Source organism: Astatotilapia calliptera, chromosome 2 (genome assembly GCF_900246225.1).
Source record: "Astatotilapia calliptera chromosome 2, fAstCal1.2, whole genome shotgun sequence".
Taxonomy (NCBI): domain Eukaryota; kingdom Metazoa; phylum Chordata; class Actinopteri; order Cichliformes; family Cichlidae; genus Astatotilapia; species Astatotilapia calliptera.
The window spans coordinates 20098599-20116600 of NC_039303.1; the positions used below are offsets into that span (position 1 = coordinate 20098599).

Genomic DNA, 18002 nt, shown 5'->3' on the forward strand with positions numbered 1-18002 from the left:
TGTTCAGTAAATAGCCTGGAGGATGGTATGGACCGCCTACAGCACAGGGGACTGCTGTAGCACATGGGGATTTAAAGCTGTAAGGAGATGGAGGCTGACTTCTAAACACCAAGTAGTCTAACATACTTGAGACTCGTATAGTCGATGTGGGGCTGAGGATGTAGCTGTTTCTGATAAATGTTGACATGAATGAATGTATGGACAAAAGTGCATGGCCACATACACGCTACACTTAAAGGAGCCATGAAGCACCAGCTCAGTTTTTGTGTTGATGTTGATGCCAGAAGAGGTTTTGAGGAGGTTTGCAGAGTGGTTTTGCATGGCAAAGCTATATGAAAAGTTCATAACCAGTTACTGGAAATGCTGACATATCATGATCATTTTGTCTTTTTTTTTTTTTTTACTCTGGAACTGTTAGAAATAATAGAAATAATATCTTAGAAAACTGCGCCTACTTTCTGAACATGTTAGGCTACTTCCTGTTCCACATTGGTGCTGTTTTAGATCTTCTTTGTAAAGAAGATAAATCACTTGAATCTGCACATGCGTTTCCTCTGATTTAAAAATAGGAAAGCTTTAAGGGTCAAAGTCTGTCTGAACACTCTCTGTCACCCTTCATTCTTTCCACTTGTCAGTCCTTCAAGCATTTTCCTTTTATCTGAAAGGTCACATTTACACACATAGATTGCTGAATATTGTTGCCTTCTTCGCCTTATGCCATAACAGTACCTGGTCCTGTTTGTTTTCTCTAACAGATATAACAGCCTGACGGAGGTGGAGGGGTCTGAATTCAGGTCACTGCGGCAGCTAGAAATGCTCATGTTGCATGGCAACGACATTAACATGGTTCATCCTGGAGCTTTTTACAGCCTGAGATCACTACAGGTACAGTTTGTCTCTTTGTATACATCACATTCATATCTTGACCCTGTTTATTACAGTTGGTATAAACAGAAGGAACTGCTGCTTTTATCAAAATAAAAAGTCAAAACTCACTGGACTCAAACTTGATTAGGTCATAAGTGGAAATTTCATTCAACAGCCAAGTTTACTTCTGCATCACACTCTGTAGATCAGATGGTTTTTCTCTTTCTACCAGTGACATTAAATGTTTTTTATGGAAACACAGATTACAATGAAGAAATGATAAGTGTAAAAGAAACGAACACTAATGGCATACAGTGTATGCACAGAGTTCAATCTTCTCCTGTGTAAACCACATATAAGCCAGTAATTAGCTGTTCTTTGATTGCTTGACTAAAGTTGCAATGAGTCCTGTTGGGTCCAGATGGATCTGATCAACGCCTAAATTAGCTTTTTAAACACACCAGTGATCCATGCAATTACATCAGAATTAAAAATGAGAGACTCTGGACTTTATTACTGCACATTAGACAGGTGGAATGAGGCTCAACTGCAACTGCCTGATTACTCTTGTGCCGTAGCAACATCACAGGCCAACTAAAGACTGCAGCTATCTTTGAAAATGTCTTTCTGTCTTTTCATAGTTCTGTCATTCACTATTTTACAGATCTTGAAGCTGAGTTACAACAAGCTAACGTCAATAAATCCTGGTTTGTTCGAGGGTCTTGTCAGTTTGATTCGTCTCCATTTGGACCACAACCTTATAGACTTTATAGAGCCATACTCCTTTTCTGGCCTGACCTCCCTAAAACTCCTGCAGCTGGAGGGGAACCTTCTCAAAGAGGTCCACCCGCATACCTTCATAACAGTGTCAGTACTAGGACACTTTTGGACCTCAGGACTCAAGTAAGACATCGAGAAATTTATCTGAAACTAACTTGAGGTTATTGAGTTTGTACCTAATTATCTATTTACATTATTTTGATTGGAAGTAAATATACGCAAGTAAGCCAAGCCGTTCAAAATATGGTTCACAGTGTAGCTCTATACTAGGAAACCTTGTGCCCTGGCATTCATTTAGAAACTAGAATGGCTCAAAGAACCTGACAAACAAACGTAAACTCTGTGCGGTTCTCCTTTGAGCACTGCATACTTATGCTACAAGGCACCACAGCACAAAGGAAATTATTACAACCATGTGTAATGAATTTGCTATCTTGTTGCCTATTAAATGGTTGCCATGAAGACCGGGTCTGTAACCAGTTTAAGTCAGCTGCTGTCATCATGATGCCTCAAGATGGCAATGAAATGAAAATTAATGGAGTCGGTCTGCTATCAGTTTGTACTGTAATGGACTTGAGTTTGTAATTCCATGCAGTCTGTTTCTGATAATATAGTGATTAGATGTAAATATAATTTTAAAATAAATAAATAAAAACAAATGACCATCTGCATTTGCAGAAATTTACATCAACTTGAATTCAAAGGCTGGAACTGGAACCATATTGATCTAAAACTGAAATTCTTCCAGAAGTAGTGACATATTTAGGTGGATTTAGGTGTTCAGAAATCTTGAGTTAGGTCGCTTCTAACAGATGACCCGTGCAGTCACCTTCCATTAAAAGTGGTCGGTCAGACATGTTGGTCACCACAGCTACTGAAAACTGGCTGCTAAATATCAAAAAATCCAATGAAATCACCAGGCAACCAGCAGATTTCACCTGATTGTAAGGAGACTGCCATCCTATTTTTTTATTTTTTTATTTTTTGGTTTGCATGGTGCCGCCAATAGAAATGCTAATGTCCCATATTAGCCAGCTGATGGTTGTAAGAGCAAACCCAGACTCATGCCTTAACAAACTGGAGCTGTGTTTTTGTCGTGTGTTTTGGATTGCGTAATCCTGAAGTAGGCAGAGAGATGTACTGTTTTAGTTTAAGCAACATAATGTCTGATTACAAGTGACATTTTCTGTGTTTTTATGTGTTGAATATAAGAAGACACTTTTTAGAGGCCTTTAGCTCCCAGTGCAACTGATAATAGCCCCCAAAATGATTGTTTCAGTTAATGTATGCTTACTCTCAGACCAATCACATATGTGTTGCTCAGAAATTTCTCTTAGTGTAGCAACCTTCAAACAGAAGCTAAACAGGCCCCCGAAAACAGTGTTTAAAGAGTTTCGATAGTTCCTAAAATTCTTGCATTGTGGATCTAGGATAGGATTGGATACACAGGTAATGTAATACATGTGTTTCCTTTCAATATGTCCAATGTACTCAACAATCTTTCCAGTCCCCATCACTCTGAAGACCCTTTAACAAAGACACCGTGTAAATGTTTTTGTCTCAGACACTTACATCTATCAGACAATCTGTTGGAGCAGTTACCTGCCGGAGCTCTGCAGACAGCTCCCAGACTTGAGCTCCTCTCGTTACATGGTAATCCTTGGACCTGCAACTGTCAGCTCCACTGGTTGATGGAATGGAGCTCCACACATGAAGGTATGAAAGCATAACCCTAGCCCTATTTCATCACATGAGCACTTTGAAAGCCTGGAAACATATTATCATTAAATATTTTTTATGGTACATGCACTTTCTCTAATTCATTGTAATTTCACTATTTCACCTTGTTTTCCTATCATCTCTTATATTTTCCCTTATTTTACCTCAATGCCTTACTTTTCCCTCCAAACTTTTTCCCCTCACATCCTTCCAGGAGTAATAAAGTGTAAGAAGGAACGTGGATCCAAAGACATATGCCCACAGTGTTCCTCACCTCAGCACCTGAATGGGACCCTTTTTCTCGGGTTAACTCCAGACAAGCTTACATGTGAACGACCGGCTCTTCGTTCCCCTCTCAAAAAGTGGGACAATCCAGTGTGGGCTGAATCAGAAGCAGAGCCTGACACTCCATACACTCGGGACTTTGAAAAACCTTTAGGTCATTTGACCATTGTTCTCTCAGATAGCCATGGAAACAGTGCTCATGTGGCATGTGATGTTCGCCATCCTGGAGACAGTTCACCTATGACGTGGGCAGCAAATCCACGTTCACCTAGGGACTTATCTGTCAATGTATCACTGGTGACTGCTATTGAATGCGAGATTGATCGAGAGAAATTGCAAAATCTGTGGCAACTGGTTGCGTATTACTACGAAAGCCCTGCAATTTTGGAGAGAGGTCATCAGAGGGGAAATGCAAGTGGAGTAACCTATCAGTACACACAAGCTGTGAATGAGAACTCTCCATATTTCACAGAACTAAAAGGGTATTTGGTAGCAGAACCCTCATGGCTGCTTCAACCCAGAGTCACTTTGAGGCTTAATAGAAAGCAGACAACGACCAAGAAACTGGTGATGGATTTCACTACTTTAATTACAAAGGACATCAACATCCACAGGGCTGAAGATGACAGTGACTTTGCGTCTTCCTGGGCACTAATTCGCAGAGGGACAGCAGGACGCGTTCAGACTGCTCTTGAAGGATCAAAGGTTAACTTAGAGTGCAGTGTCATTGCATCTGATCCACAGGTGAAAATGGAGTGGATGCTTCCAGATTTGTCCGTTGTGGAGGATGTAACTGATAAAATACACATTTCTGAAAATGGGCAGCTTGTGATTTTGAATGCCACACTGTCTGACTCCGGTGTCTACCACTGTATTGTCAGAACTAAAGCCGGTGTGGACTTGATGCCCTTGAGACTAACCATCAAAGAGCGCTCACTGAGTCCAACAGCTTTCAATGGTGAGAAAATTACAGTTGAGAGAGGGAACACTTTCTCTCTTCCTTGTGAGGTGACCTCGGCTCATCCCAGTCACACTATATGGTATCTACCCAGAAATCAAGTTCTTCTCCCCACACAACAGACAAGAAGAGCAGAAGTGATGGAGAATGGGACGTTGGTTGTAAGAAGACTGACGCTAGAAGATGCAGGGGAATATAGCTGCTTGGCCTCCAATCTGTATGGAGCTGACATGCTGACTCACATAGTGGAAGTCAGGGGAGAAAAGGCTTCTGAAAAGACTAAAGTACAAACTGAGAAAGAGCATCCTATCTTGACAGTTGCTTTGGAAGAACGAGAAGGCTCAGGGGGAGATTTTCAAGAAATTGTGCGTCCTTTTTCTACACAACTCCCTGAGAAGGTAGGATCGAGGCAAAGGAATCCTAACGGTTTTTCGAAAAGGATACGAATGAAAGATTCAAAGAGAAAACCTAATAAATCCATTAAGGAGTTGGATCCAAATCGTTGGGCAGAGATACTGGCAAAAGCTAATGCGAAACCAGGTGCTGCTCTGCCCACTGAGCAGACACTTGAGGAGCCAAGCACGGTAATCATCCAGCCAAGTACAGCCAAGCCTACAACTGCAGTTGCCACTATGGTTAATACTGCTGCTTACAACTTACATCACACCACTACACCTCAGACAGATTTTCCTATCAATGCGAAACTTAATCCTGAGGTACATTCAAACACAGGCCAGAAGGAGGATGTGAAAAAACACTCTGAAACATTAGAAAGTCAGATTCTTCAGACTGCTTCTCCCAGGACTACAGTTCCTTCTGGAGTTCGTCACCCAGTCGAACAGTCAGAAAATAAGCACTTAGGAGAGGGAGGAAGAAACGTTGACTTTGTTTCTGCTGGTTCAAACAGAAGAAGGCGCCCTTACAGACGTAGAAAACCCCCAGTGAGAAGAATCCACCCACATCTTAACCCCCTCTACCATTCATCAAACAAACCCCAAACAACTCTTCCCCCAACAACAACCACCACTCCAATGACAACAACGCCCATTACAACTACCACTACTACAACTACTACAACTGCAACAACTGTTCCAACCACAGTGGAAAGCTATGAAACCTTATCTGCTGAGTATCAGACAGAGGAAGATGAGTACTATGATGAATATAATTACAAAACTGGTGACAGTTTGGATGCTAAGGAAGATTTAAATAGTGAAATCCTTATTACAGCTCAGCAGCTTGCAATTAGCATTACCCCCTTTCCATCAGTTAAGGAGACTAATCCCCACGTAGGTCATTTGCCAGGTAGAAACCATTTACCTAATCCAAAGACAATCATCACTCCTAAAATAAATAATTCAGCTTTACAGCCTGTTGAAGAAAAGACGAAGGATGTTGTACACTTAAAGAAACCCGAGATAAATAAAGTAGAGATGACAAAACAAACTCAAGGAAATGGCATCAACAATAAAAACCTGCTTCTAAAAGCATTGGAGGAGCAAGAGAAATATCAAATAGAAACAGAAGGGAGAAAGAAAGACACAGAAAAGTTGGTTACAGAGAGCTACAATACACGAGATATCTTGAGGTCAACAACACAACCGAGATTTTACACTCGACCTTCACCAGAGAAGAAAACACTAATGTACGCAAAGTCTTCATCCTCCAACATCTTTACATCACATTCAGCAAAAGGTGGAACCAGAGATGAGGGCACACAAAGAGAAGACAAATGGATACACAAACCAACTGTAAAGCCTCAAATGAGCAATTTCCCCATAATGGAGCCCCTTCACCCCTGGCTTCATCAAACCAACCAGGGAAGAGGACAAACTACCACCCAGAGGGTTACATATGGAAACCAAGACAGAAACACAGGAAGGCACACTAATGTGAATCCAGGCAGGCATTTCCAGCCTCCCAGAGTCCCTCCAACCTCTAGCTGGTCTTTACACCATCATCGTCATCATCATTATCCCCTGTACCCTTCCTGGCCAGGACAAAGATCTTTACCTCATCAAAATCAAGGTAAATAAAGTAGCATGCTATAATTTCCTTTCTAAAAAGTGTGGGTTGAACACACAACAATATTAGTTTTCTGTTATTTTCTGTAATTTTAAGCCTTATTGCAATTCATGGTTCTCATCCTAGGGTCACACCCTGCAGCTCTCCCGCACCCATGGGCTCATGGCGCATTTGTCACCAACAGACCAGAAATTACAGCTGAAACAGTCAAACCCACACCCACTGTTTCAGGAGCAGGGAATATCAGACTGACTTACTCAAACACCCACCTATCCCAGCATCATCGTCAGAATCATCATGTGGATGGCATGACCCAAACAAAAGACCAACTGTTTCTAACCAGGCTGAGGAACAGATACAGACAGGTATAATGGGGGGCTTGGGGCTGGTATAGAGTTCACATGGTTTGTTTTGTCTAATTTTGTACGTAAATACTCATAAGAAAATGTCTGGCAGAGACATGCTCATATTGGACAACCTCACAAAAATAGCATAACTGTCTTAGAAGACCAAAAAATGGTACCATGCTCTATCTGTTGCAAAGTTGTGAGGTATTGCAGGTCTATTGTCTTTTTTCACATCATTATGTTGTATTACACAAGATAAAATAATCTACCATCAAGAAAAATGTTCGTTCCCTACAGAGATTACCTTTGTTGACCAGTCTAAGGAGGTTTTTCTTTGATCATCCAAACTCCAAAGCTGAAGAGCTTTTTGCTTCTTTAAGCCCAGGGTAATGATCATATGGCTCGTAGGCTTGTAGGCTGGGAGTATGGTTCATGCTTCCTATTGCTTAATCTAATGTCTTCTGCAGCAAACAGGCCGTTGGAAATAAAATCTGTGTGAATAAATTCACCACAGACACAGACAGTTAGCACTAGCTCTTAAATAAAGCATTAACTACTGAAATCCGAGATTTGACTTTTTTAAACTGAAAACAAAGCTAAATGGAAATTTCATTTAGAAGTTGAATGCGTATTGAGTCCAATAGCACACATGTGGGATGATAAAGTTTCATGAAAAACTTTTTCAGTATCTGAGCTCAGTTTGGCTTCTTTCTTGTAATAGAAATTATGTTTATTTGAAAAATGTTGACATTAAAACAAAGGATCATGCTTGGTTTTTTCCAGGCACAGCTTGATCGCATTGCTCAGCTGGGGAGAATGGTTACACCCAAACCCCTCCCTAGTTACTACAATACTCCACCCCCCTTACTGCCTAAACCCAACCTTCCATCCCAACATAGACCTTACACCCCCAAACCAGCAGTGCCTACTGCTTCTTACACAAGCAACCTTCAGCCTGCAAACTCCGCTAAGCCTTCATCATCATTTTCTGGTTTCATGCCGACTCCTCTTCCCTACCATCACACCACTGCTGGGGCTTTGCATGAAGGTTGGTGGCCTGTTGGAGGTATGGTCATTTGAAAGAGCTATATTATATTATATTATATTATATTATATTATATTATATTATATTATATTATATTATATTATATTATATTATATGTTGTTTAGAAATTAATTCTGATAATACTGATGCTTTGATTAATTTAATAGCAGGACGAATTAGCTCCCGCCGTCCTACAGCTGCACCTCCTTTCCGATGGATGTTTGAAGGTGGTGGTGGGGCTAAACCTCGCATTACCACAGTTACCACAGCAAGCGTGTCAGTGCTGGCAGAGAGTGATGTCCTCCTGCCGTGCAAAGCAACCGGGAATCCTGAACCCAATGTTGCTTGGACGAAAGTCTCAACAGGTAAGGCACAATTTACCATATGCTCGACTTTCAGCTCTGGTCTGGTATTAAATAGGTCTGCCATTTATTTTTTTTCTACTAGCAGAAATTCTTTGAAGTCTCTATGGTTTGGTCTCTCCTCAGGTGCCACTATCCCAGCTAACACCAAGCACGGTACCCGCTTTGAAGTCTTCAAAAATGGAACTTTTGTTATTAAAAACATCCAGCTTCAGGATCGAGGACAGTACCTTTGCACAGCCCAGAACAGGTTTGGATCAGATCGGATGGTCATCACCTTAGCTGTCCAAACGGAAGCACCCAAGATTCAACCACCCAAGTCCACAGAGATATCAGTCTACTTAGGAAAAAATGTGTTTCTGGACTGCCTGGCCTCTGGCAAACCACCAGCCCAGATTTCCTGGATTCTCCCAGACAAAACATTTGTTCGTGATGCCGGGACTCTTTCCACTATCCTCTCTCCAATGTCTCTGCTTCAGAATGGGACCCTTCACATTCATTCTGCTAATTTCTCCAGCAAAGGGAACTATAAATGTATCGCAAGCAATGCAGCAGGTGCAGATACAATTACTTATCATCTGCACATAGCAGCTCTGCCTCCAAGCATAAGCGAAGAAGCACTGGATAATGTGATCATTGCTCCAGGTATGATACAGAAGCAGAGATTTTCCAGTAATTTGAATTCACACAACAAAAAAATATTGTCATCTACATTGAAAGTGTTTTTAAAGACATGGCTGAAACGTTCATAGAATCACAACCCTTCTAAACCAATAAATCTCTATCCAACCAGGCAGAAGTGTCTATCTTCACTGCTCTGTGAAGGGTGAACCACCACCTGCTCTCAAGTGGACGCTCTCAGCAGGTGTCCAAGTCAAACCCTCACAGTTTCTGGGACGCAGGCTGTTTGTCTTCCCAAATGGGACACTGTTCATCAAGAATGTTCTGCCATCTGATGGTGGGAGGTAAGAGATGGCCATTTCTTTTAGACAGTTTCAAAATAATTAAATAATTGTATGTATGAATGCAGCTATCTTGGCTCTACCTATTTTCATAAGTCATATAAATTGTTTTAAATTCCCGTGACATAGGGATTGGCATGCAGTTTTCTTATTTATGTTCCATACAGGATTGTTTAAAATAACATTATTGATCAACCATTAGCAGGTTTTAAAAATCGTGCGTTCCAAGCAGCACAGATTTATGAGTAAATTCCAATATGGTTGTTCTTATGTTCTTCTGTGACAGCTGAGTTGTTTAAAAGATGTCACTAAGCTGTGATCAGTCTCTCACAGGTATGAGTGTTTGGCCAGTAACACTGTGGGAATTGCCAAAAGAACGATCCAGCTGGATGTGAGAGCAGATTCATCTACCTTCTCTCGCCAACCTCCTCCTCCTCTTCCCATTCCTCCAACACACCGGCATGCTACCCCATCCCGTCAACACACCGTCTCAGCTATGTATGGTTCTGCTGTTTACCTCCATTGTCCGGAGTCTACTGACTCCACGAGAGGGACCATCTGGCAACTACCATCCAAAACGATCCTGGATCATCGATACAGGTAACTGAAATGTCCCATTTTGTGAACCAGTACAACACTAACAAAGAGATTACTCAAAATGTTTGGGTTGCCTTTAAACCAGACTGCTTTAATCTCAGTGCCTTTTCTCTCCCCCATCTGCCTCCAGTCCAGAGAGACCAATTAAAGTTTTCCGTAATGGGACCCTAAGGATTCTTCAGTTAACTGAGCTGGATGGTGGAAGTTATCTGTGTGTCTTCCAGCGACCCAATGGAGAGGACATGGAGCTTTTCCAGGTAATAACAAGTCAGAGCAATATGGGGCCAGTTCATTTTGTTGCCAACTCCTTGGAAGCTCATTAGTATCGCTTCCTTGTTGATAACTATTAATGTTCGAAAACACTGTGCCTTCCATTAAAGGTGAGGTCTGTCCTCACTGTTTTGTTTTTTTAATGTGGGCTGAGTAAAGCTAAAGCAGCTGTTGTGTCAGTGATGAATACTAAAAGTGGATTTTCATAACTTTCACCAATATGTAGCTGACTGATAAGAAATATGAACCAAGGTTTGCTGTTATTTACAATAACATACTTTATGCATTTGTTTTATTAGGTTGAGGTGTTAATGACCCCTCCGAAAATCGAACATGTGAGGATGGCACAGACCAGGGTCACTTTTGGGGAAAACTTCCAGGTATGTATCTGTGTGTGATAACTCTAGTATATGCCAAGTCATTGAGTCCATTGTCTCAAGAAAAACAGTAATTTACTTTACCAAATGGACCATCCCAGCCTTGCCGTAATGGTCTATTTGATTCACTTTTTTTATTGTTTATTTTATTTCATTTTCACTTGCTAAATACGGGACAGATTTGACTGGGGGAAAGAAAGGGGAGAAAGAAAGAGGGAAAGAAAAACAGTGGGGAAGAGGGACGGGGATAAAGGGCAAAAAACAAAAACAAACAAAAAGTAAATCCATTGGGTATCTTTCTTCGCCTTTAGACAATAATTCTGATGGCAAAAGAGCCAAACGGGACAGGCAAAAAGACTAACAACCCCCCCCCCCCCCCCCCCCCCAAAAAAAAAAAACCCAAAACAAAACAGTAATTTCAGGACGTTTGCCCTGGAAAGAACCCTGAACACTTGATTCCTAAAGTTAAGGCATCTGGTGCTCTGTTATGCTTTGAGTCCTCTTCTCCCATAAGTGTGAAGAGTCGCCGCAAATCTACATCTAAATCATTGTTAGCAACATATAGATGAATATCAGCTAATGTTACATTAATTCTATGGTGGAAAAGTCTAAGGAGACATTCACACAGGATGCATTGCAAATTGCTTTGTAGCTAATTGTTAGTCACTAGCAAACACCTAGATAATACCTGAAATATTTTCCACATTGTAATATGCCAATCACCAGTATCCTCACCTTAAGGTTGAGAAATGTTTAACTCAGGACTGACAACTTCAAGTTGCTAGTGAACTTTGTGAACATCATTGACTTTCTATGGGCTCACCCTATCATTGCTAGTTGCTTCCTGTGTGGGCAGCCCTATTTTATATTTAATTATTAATAATTATTCATGATTATATTCATAATTATGAATAATTATTTATATGTATTATTTCTCTCATAGCAGAATCTATACTAATAAGTATATTAAGACCAACTTTCATGTTGGTCTTAAAACATCTTTGTATAGCAGAGCAACCAATCAATCGATGTCATGAGGTATTTTTGGTTTTTTGAGGCACAATGTGACCTAACAGTTCACTTTACTATGTGCTAGTTTTTCCTTTATATGATTTAGTTCTACTTATAAAACCAATGGAAAGATTATCAAGCTGTTATTGAGCAGGGTCAGGATGGGTTGATGACTCAAACAGCAGACTTCATGTTTCTTTTAACCATGATTCTTCCATAATACATAATTCTTCATACCCAGTTGTATAGATCAGCTGTTTGGATTCATTGGTATACTTGCCTCTCCCCTACCTTCATTCTAGGTGGACTGTGTGGCAACTGGCCTACCCGATCCAGAAGTTTTCTGGAGTCTTCCAGATGGAACAATAATCAACAACGCCCTTCAGTCAGATGATAGCGGCCTTCGTAACCGCCGACATGTTATGTTTGGCAATGGAACTTTACTTCTCCAGCAGATGGGCAAAAAAGATGAGGGTGACTACACTTGTTATGCCAAGAACAAACTGGGAAAAGATGAAAGAAAAGTAAGCGTCAAAGTGGGACCAAATGCTCCGAAAATTAGATTCAAGTCACAATCACTAGTGACGATAAAACTGGGAGAATCAGCCAAACTGAGTTGTGAGGCAACTGGTGAACCTACACCTAGAATCACATGGATCTCACCACAAAAGGATGTCATACCAGCATCATCCGACAAATTTCAGATTATGGATGGTGGAATGTTACTCGTAAAGAAAGTGACACTGTCTAGTGAAGGAATATACACATGTTTGGCACGAAATTCAGCTGGTGATGATGTAAAGAACATAAAAGTTGAAGCTGAGCCCCAGGAACCCTTTATCAATGGTGTGAAAGGGAGGAGTACCACCAAGGTTTTGGGTGTATCGTACCAAACAGCACATCTGCATTGTAGAGTGGAAGGAAAACCCGAACCAAGAGTCTGGTGGGTTACTCCTTATGGCCTCTCACTCCCAGCACCCTACCTCGGAGGTCGCTTTCAAGTCCATCAAAATGGTACCTTGGAGCTGAGGGGGATAAGGAAAACAGATGAAGGGAGGTATATGTGTCTAGCAAAAAACAACATGGGTGAAGCCTCACTTTTGGTTGAATTTGATGTAGCATCATTAGCAGAGAAACCTACTTTTTCTGTTCCCAATATTGAGATCTTACCAATAAAACCAGATGGAGGGGAACTGATTCTTGAGTGCTCTGCCCGTGGCAAGCCAAACCCAGAGTTTTCATGGATACTACCCAATGGCACATTGTTGATGCCTGGTGCTAGACTCCAGCGGTTCACCCATTATTTAGGCAATGGAACTCTGCGGATCTCTCGACCAGTTCCAGCTGATAAAGGAGTGTATCGGTGCCTAGCAAAAAATGTTGCAGGACAAGCAGAGAAACGTTATGCCCTGGAAGCTGGGAGGAAGCCAGTGATCAGAGGATCTACAGGTATGTTTGTGTTTTTTTATCCAAAATTAATGTAACAGAAATGTCTTTTGTTATGTGTCATTCATATGTGAAAAAGAAAGAAATATATTTGTGTAATGCCCGCTGTCTTTGGACCAAGACCAGTTTTAATTATTTTCCCACTTTTTAATAGCGACTGCAAAATGTGTCTGTTTGACCAAGAGCACTTCCTCTTAACCCTTGGGTGAACCTGGGACCCCAGCGGTCCCCAACCCCCGGGCCATGGACCGGTACCGCGCCGTGAGTTGTTTGGTACCGGGCCACGAGAGTCTCGGGTGTGCAATTTATGGTTTTCAGGGTTTTTATCGTTAACTCGGTTTCCCTGGGTCTTTTCCCGTGTTGTAGTTGTGTCTTATTTTGAAAGAAATATTTACGTGTTACCATAGCAACCAGAGAGTATTAAGGGGCAGAGTTATTATATTTACAAAATCCCACAGTTTTTGTCTTGGTCGTATCATTTATTTTGTTTTATTTATCCACGGCATCTTAAAGTCCGGTCCATGAAAATATTGTCTGCCATTAAACCGGTCCGTGGCGCAAAAAAGGTTGGGGACCGCAGGTCTTAAAGGTTTTAGTTGTTTTGGTCTGCACCCAAGTATAATTTTTGTGTTCAGAGGTTCTGCCAAAGAGTCAACGCATGTTTGTGTTATCTCAGTTCTACCGTATCATTGTATTTATTGTCTATCATTTTAGCAAGAGATTATCTTACTGTTACAATTTGACTTTTTCCAGGTGGGATGAAGATCACTTATGGCCTCAATCTGAACTTGCCTTGCACTGTGGATGGCTGGCCGCAGGCATCAATCACATGGATCCTGCCCAATGGTGTTGTTTTGGACAAACCTCAAACTATTGGCCGAATATCTTTCTTTCCCAATGGTACGCTCCAGCTCAGGCAGATGGCTACCTTTGACAAAGGAACATACATTTGTAAAGCTTCCAACTCTTTCGGGTCGTCAGCACTATCCTACCCAGTCACTGTGATGGTGTTCCCTCCACAAATCACAAGTACAATGACTTCCATCACCAGAGCGTACAGGGGATCGCCCGTCATGTTAAAGTGTGTCGCAACTGGTATTCCCAAGCCAGACATTTCATGGACATTACCTGGGCGCACCACACTGGCTCCCCACAGCCGGTACACAGTACAGGGAGGAATTCATATGACAGAGGAGGGCAGTCTGGTCATACAGAACCCTGTGCTCATGAACTCTGGTATTTACAAATGCAACGCAAAAAATGCCCTCGGAACAGATTTCAAATCGACGTACTTACAAGTTGTTTGAATTACTTTAACAATCATTTGTACTCAGAATATCTCACAGCAGTGGTCTGGATAGGATTTTTTTCCATTAGGATTTGAATATATCGTCAGTGACGAGGCAGATTTAAAGCTGGTTGACTAATGGCTTCGCTTGAGATTTCACGCACTGCAGTTTGAAAATGAACATTTATTATTTGTGAAGCGTAAATCACGTTTTTTGATTGTTTGTTTGTTTTTTGCAGACGTTTTGTTCAGTATACCTACTGACCCTACAGGTCTTTTGTCCTGTTGCAAGCACATCTTCTCGGCATTACTCCCATAGATGTGATCTCACGTTACCCTTATAACATTATAGTTTATTAAATTTTACTTCCCTAAAAAAATTGTTGCCACTTAACAGCAAGTTCTGTCAGCTGACACACCTTCATGCTTTACTTTCTGTACCCACCATCTGCATACAGTATTGCAGTTTTTTGTTTTTGGCAGATTAAAGTGTTTTTATAAAGATTCAACAGTTCATGGTACAGAAGAGTAGAGCTTACTGCAGACATCTGTAAGTCGTAGCTGTGGAGCGATCTTAAACTGCTTGTTTGCTAAGTACCATACATGATAAGCTTTCAATGTCTCTTTTCTATGAGGATTCAATTACCTCTTATTACTACAGTGTGTTTGAGCAAATAATTTAGTGTATGTATCAATATCATTTATTCATGTTCATAATGGTGGGAAGGAGTAGTTCATAGCTGGTTGTGAACTATTAACAAAATATGTAAGTACATAATTTATAAGTTAGTAATAAAATATCCAGGTTTTTATTGTTTTTTGTTGTTTTTATTGTTCTTTTCTTCTCTGTTTGTTTTTTGTGGGTTTGCATTGTGCGTTGAACTTGCTGCAGATGGTGATTTAAATGCAGAATGACAGAGCCCTTCTTCTATATAACAATATTGCCAGTTTGCAAGCAATTTACTCCTCTATCAAAGACATGCGTTGTGGGAGTTGTGGGAGTCGCCAATCTGTGTGAGATTGATTATAGTCAGTTCAAGTGGGACTTAGTTGTTTGGAGACAGGTTTCATCCCACCAGAAAACCTGTGCAATTACCTTGCAATCAAAAGTGGTCACCCAGAGGTTGCAGGTGTTGCACGCTGATCCTCTTTATGACCATCTGACCACCATTACTACTTGCAGTTAGTGGGCAACCTCCACACATGCCATAGTCCAGCACTGGTTGGTTGTTATTTTTGGAGTCTGTGAAACTCTCTGAGTCCAGGATGAGCAGAGTAGATGTTTATGTCATCCTTGGGTTTGAGCCCAGACCTTCCCCGCCTCATTCTGACCATTAGTCATGTTCATCCCTTGCACTTCATACAGCACATTCAATTTAAATTCAATTCAATTCAATTTTATTTATGAAGCACCAAATCACAACAACAGCTGCTGAAAGGTGCTTTATATTATAAAGTAAAGATACAACAATAATACAAAGAACACAGAGAAAACCCCAACAATCGGAACAATCAGAACAATCAGCAAGTGTGGGCGATGGTGGGAAGAAAGGAAACTCCAGCAGAACCAGGCTCAGGGAGGGACGGTCATCTGCCATGACCAGTTTGGGGGTGAGAGGAGGAAACCAGCACAAAAAGAGCCAGAGACTAATAATAACCATTGATTAAATGCAGGGAGGTGTATAAACATATAATGAGTGAAAAAAGGTGACTGAAGAAGAAACAATCAGTGCATCACAGCAAGCACACAGCAGCCTGCACCTGCTGCAGTGTAACTAAGGGAGGATTCAGGACCACCTGATCCAGCTCTGTGTGCTTTATCAAAAAGGAAAGCCTAATCTTAAAAGCAGGGTGCAACACATGCATCCATATGACCTCTTACTCTTGACAATGGGGCTGGTGTGGCTTCTCACCAAGTATGTTTCATGACAAACACACACTCACTTTCACCTTGTTAAAGATGCAGCGCTTGATGACCGGTCATGATGAATGTTTGCTTTAACTTTTATTCTTATTTTTTCTCCCTTTTCCCCTCTTTTTTATAATGTCTTCTCTTTTCTTTTGTCTGTCAGCTCTGGCATTGTTGAACAGCACACGAATAAAATTTACAGTAAAAGAAATTAGAATAAACTGTCACAGAAGAGGAGCCTACACAGAGTTTATAGAGCTCCTTGTGGCAAAGCAAATGTATTTGGCATAATAGTGTATTCAGACCAGGAGAGGATGCCATGATAACAACCTCCACCTCATCAGCTTTTACTTAAAGGCAAGCTCAAGCACCCAGTCTCCTCCAGGTTGTCTGCCTCCTCAGGTTCCTTTATGTTAGTCCTATGAAAGTTATCACTCTCTCTGTTAACGTCTGTGTCTCCTGTTTACCAGTGTCTTCACCAGTTTGTCTGAAGGCCCGTTCTGGAACACTCCCCTCACTTACTGACCTGCTGGGTCACTTTTGTTATGGATTCAAATATTGGGGATGGATACAAGAGGAAAACCAAAATAACAACACTGGTCCGGCCGGGTTGAGTCAAACGATGATTTTAATGTAAACGCGTGGGAGATGGACACCGTACGCAGACAGCATGAGATCTCAAAATGGTGGAGCATTGATCAAACTCTTATAGCCTCTAGTGGCCCCCACCTAATCATAAAAGCCTAAACATTCACATTCTTTCTCTCACACGGCGCCTAGGCTACGACCTTGGCTCCCTGTTTATCTGCTCCTGCTGAGATGGGGCAGAAAACCTCTCCGGTATGTTCTGCTCTCTTCTAGTCAGACAAATAAGGCGATGACTTTCTACGAACAGTATTTCTTATAACTCAGCAGTATAATGCATCATAAAACAATATCATTCATTCACAATAAATCAGCAGTCTAATGTAATGCAAATCAGTTTAACAAATGTAATAGTTATCACCTTCTTCTAATTCAGGAGAATAATGCAAACTAAAACTACATAATAATTTACAATCTTTAATTAGGGGTCTAACATGGCATAGAATAATATTATAATCCCACACTCTCCAATGATCTCTTTACCTGTGGACGAACAAACCAGTGGCCTCCGCTTCTGAAAATAAAGCTTGATTTAGACTTCTGTGGAAAGAAATCTATGTCCTAACTGACATTGTAACCAGAAACTCCTTTAATTTCTACACTGCAACCTTCCACAACATTCAAGTCATCGTGGTAACCGTCGACCAGACGTGTAGTTACATTTCTCGAGGTGCATCAGGTTAAGTCAAAGGATGCAGCGTAGGGTTAAAATGGGATTAGTGTTATGGTGTCATTGATCTGACAGAGAATTATAAAATCACATGTAACTGTCACAGCTCAGAGTAAGCACTGCATTCACACTCACCCTCACTAACTGCGCTGCTCATGAGTGACACGACAAAACTTGAGGACATGGAGGACTGGAGTCCGGCTAAAGGCTGGTTGTGCCACCTAAAGACACATATAGGACAATAATGGTATGTGTAACAAAGCTTCAAGTTTGAACTTAATTTGATGCCATAGATGTGGAAACTGAGGCTGAAATTTCAAAGCTGCAGAGGACAGAATTTCACATGTATTAACTGTTATTTTCCTTCTTTTTTTTCCTCCTGAAGTTTTAGTGAGAGAGGAAAACAACTTAGACTGAGTAATCATAAAAAGTCATCTAT

The 18002-nt window shown here is 41.1% G+C and overlaps 1 protein-coding gene across 2 annotated transcripts in view; it reads left to right on the plus strand.

Annotated features, from left to right (window-relative positions):
• The window catches only part of LOC113033118 (matrix-remodeling-associated protein 5), a 29832-nt gene extending 14693 nt beyond the window's left edge, over window positions 1–15139 (plus strand). For both annotated transcript variants that reach the window (XM_026186508.1, XM_026186517.1), the window contains 14 exons: window positions 756–885; window positions 1532–1770; window positions 3212–3363; window positions 3581–6637; window positions 6761–6999; window positions 7765–8047; window positions 8194–8391; window positions 8515–9033; window positions 9182–9353; window positions 9684–9950; window positions 10078–10204; window positions 10517–10597; window positions 11908–13054; window positions 13805–15139. In XM_026186508.1, coding sequence (XP_026042293.1) covers window positions 756–885; window positions 1532–1770; window positions 3212–3363; window positions 3581–6637; window positions 6761–6999; window positions 7765–8047; window positions 8194–8391; window positions 8515–9033; window positions 9182–9353; window positions 9684–9950; window positions 10078–10204; window positions 10517–10597; window positions 11908–13054; window positions 13805–14358 — 7165 coding nt within the window. In that variant the 3' untranslated portion in view covers window positions 14359–15139. The remainder of the gene's footprint in view (window positions 1–755; window positions 886–1531; window positions 1771–3211; window positions 3364–3580; window positions 6638–6760; window positions 7000–7764; window positions 8048–8193; window positions 8392–8514; window positions 9034–9181; window positions 9354–9683; window positions 9951–10077; window positions 10205–10516; window positions 10598–11907; window positions 13055–13804) is intronic.
• Window positions 15140–18002: the final 2863 nt, after the last annotated feature.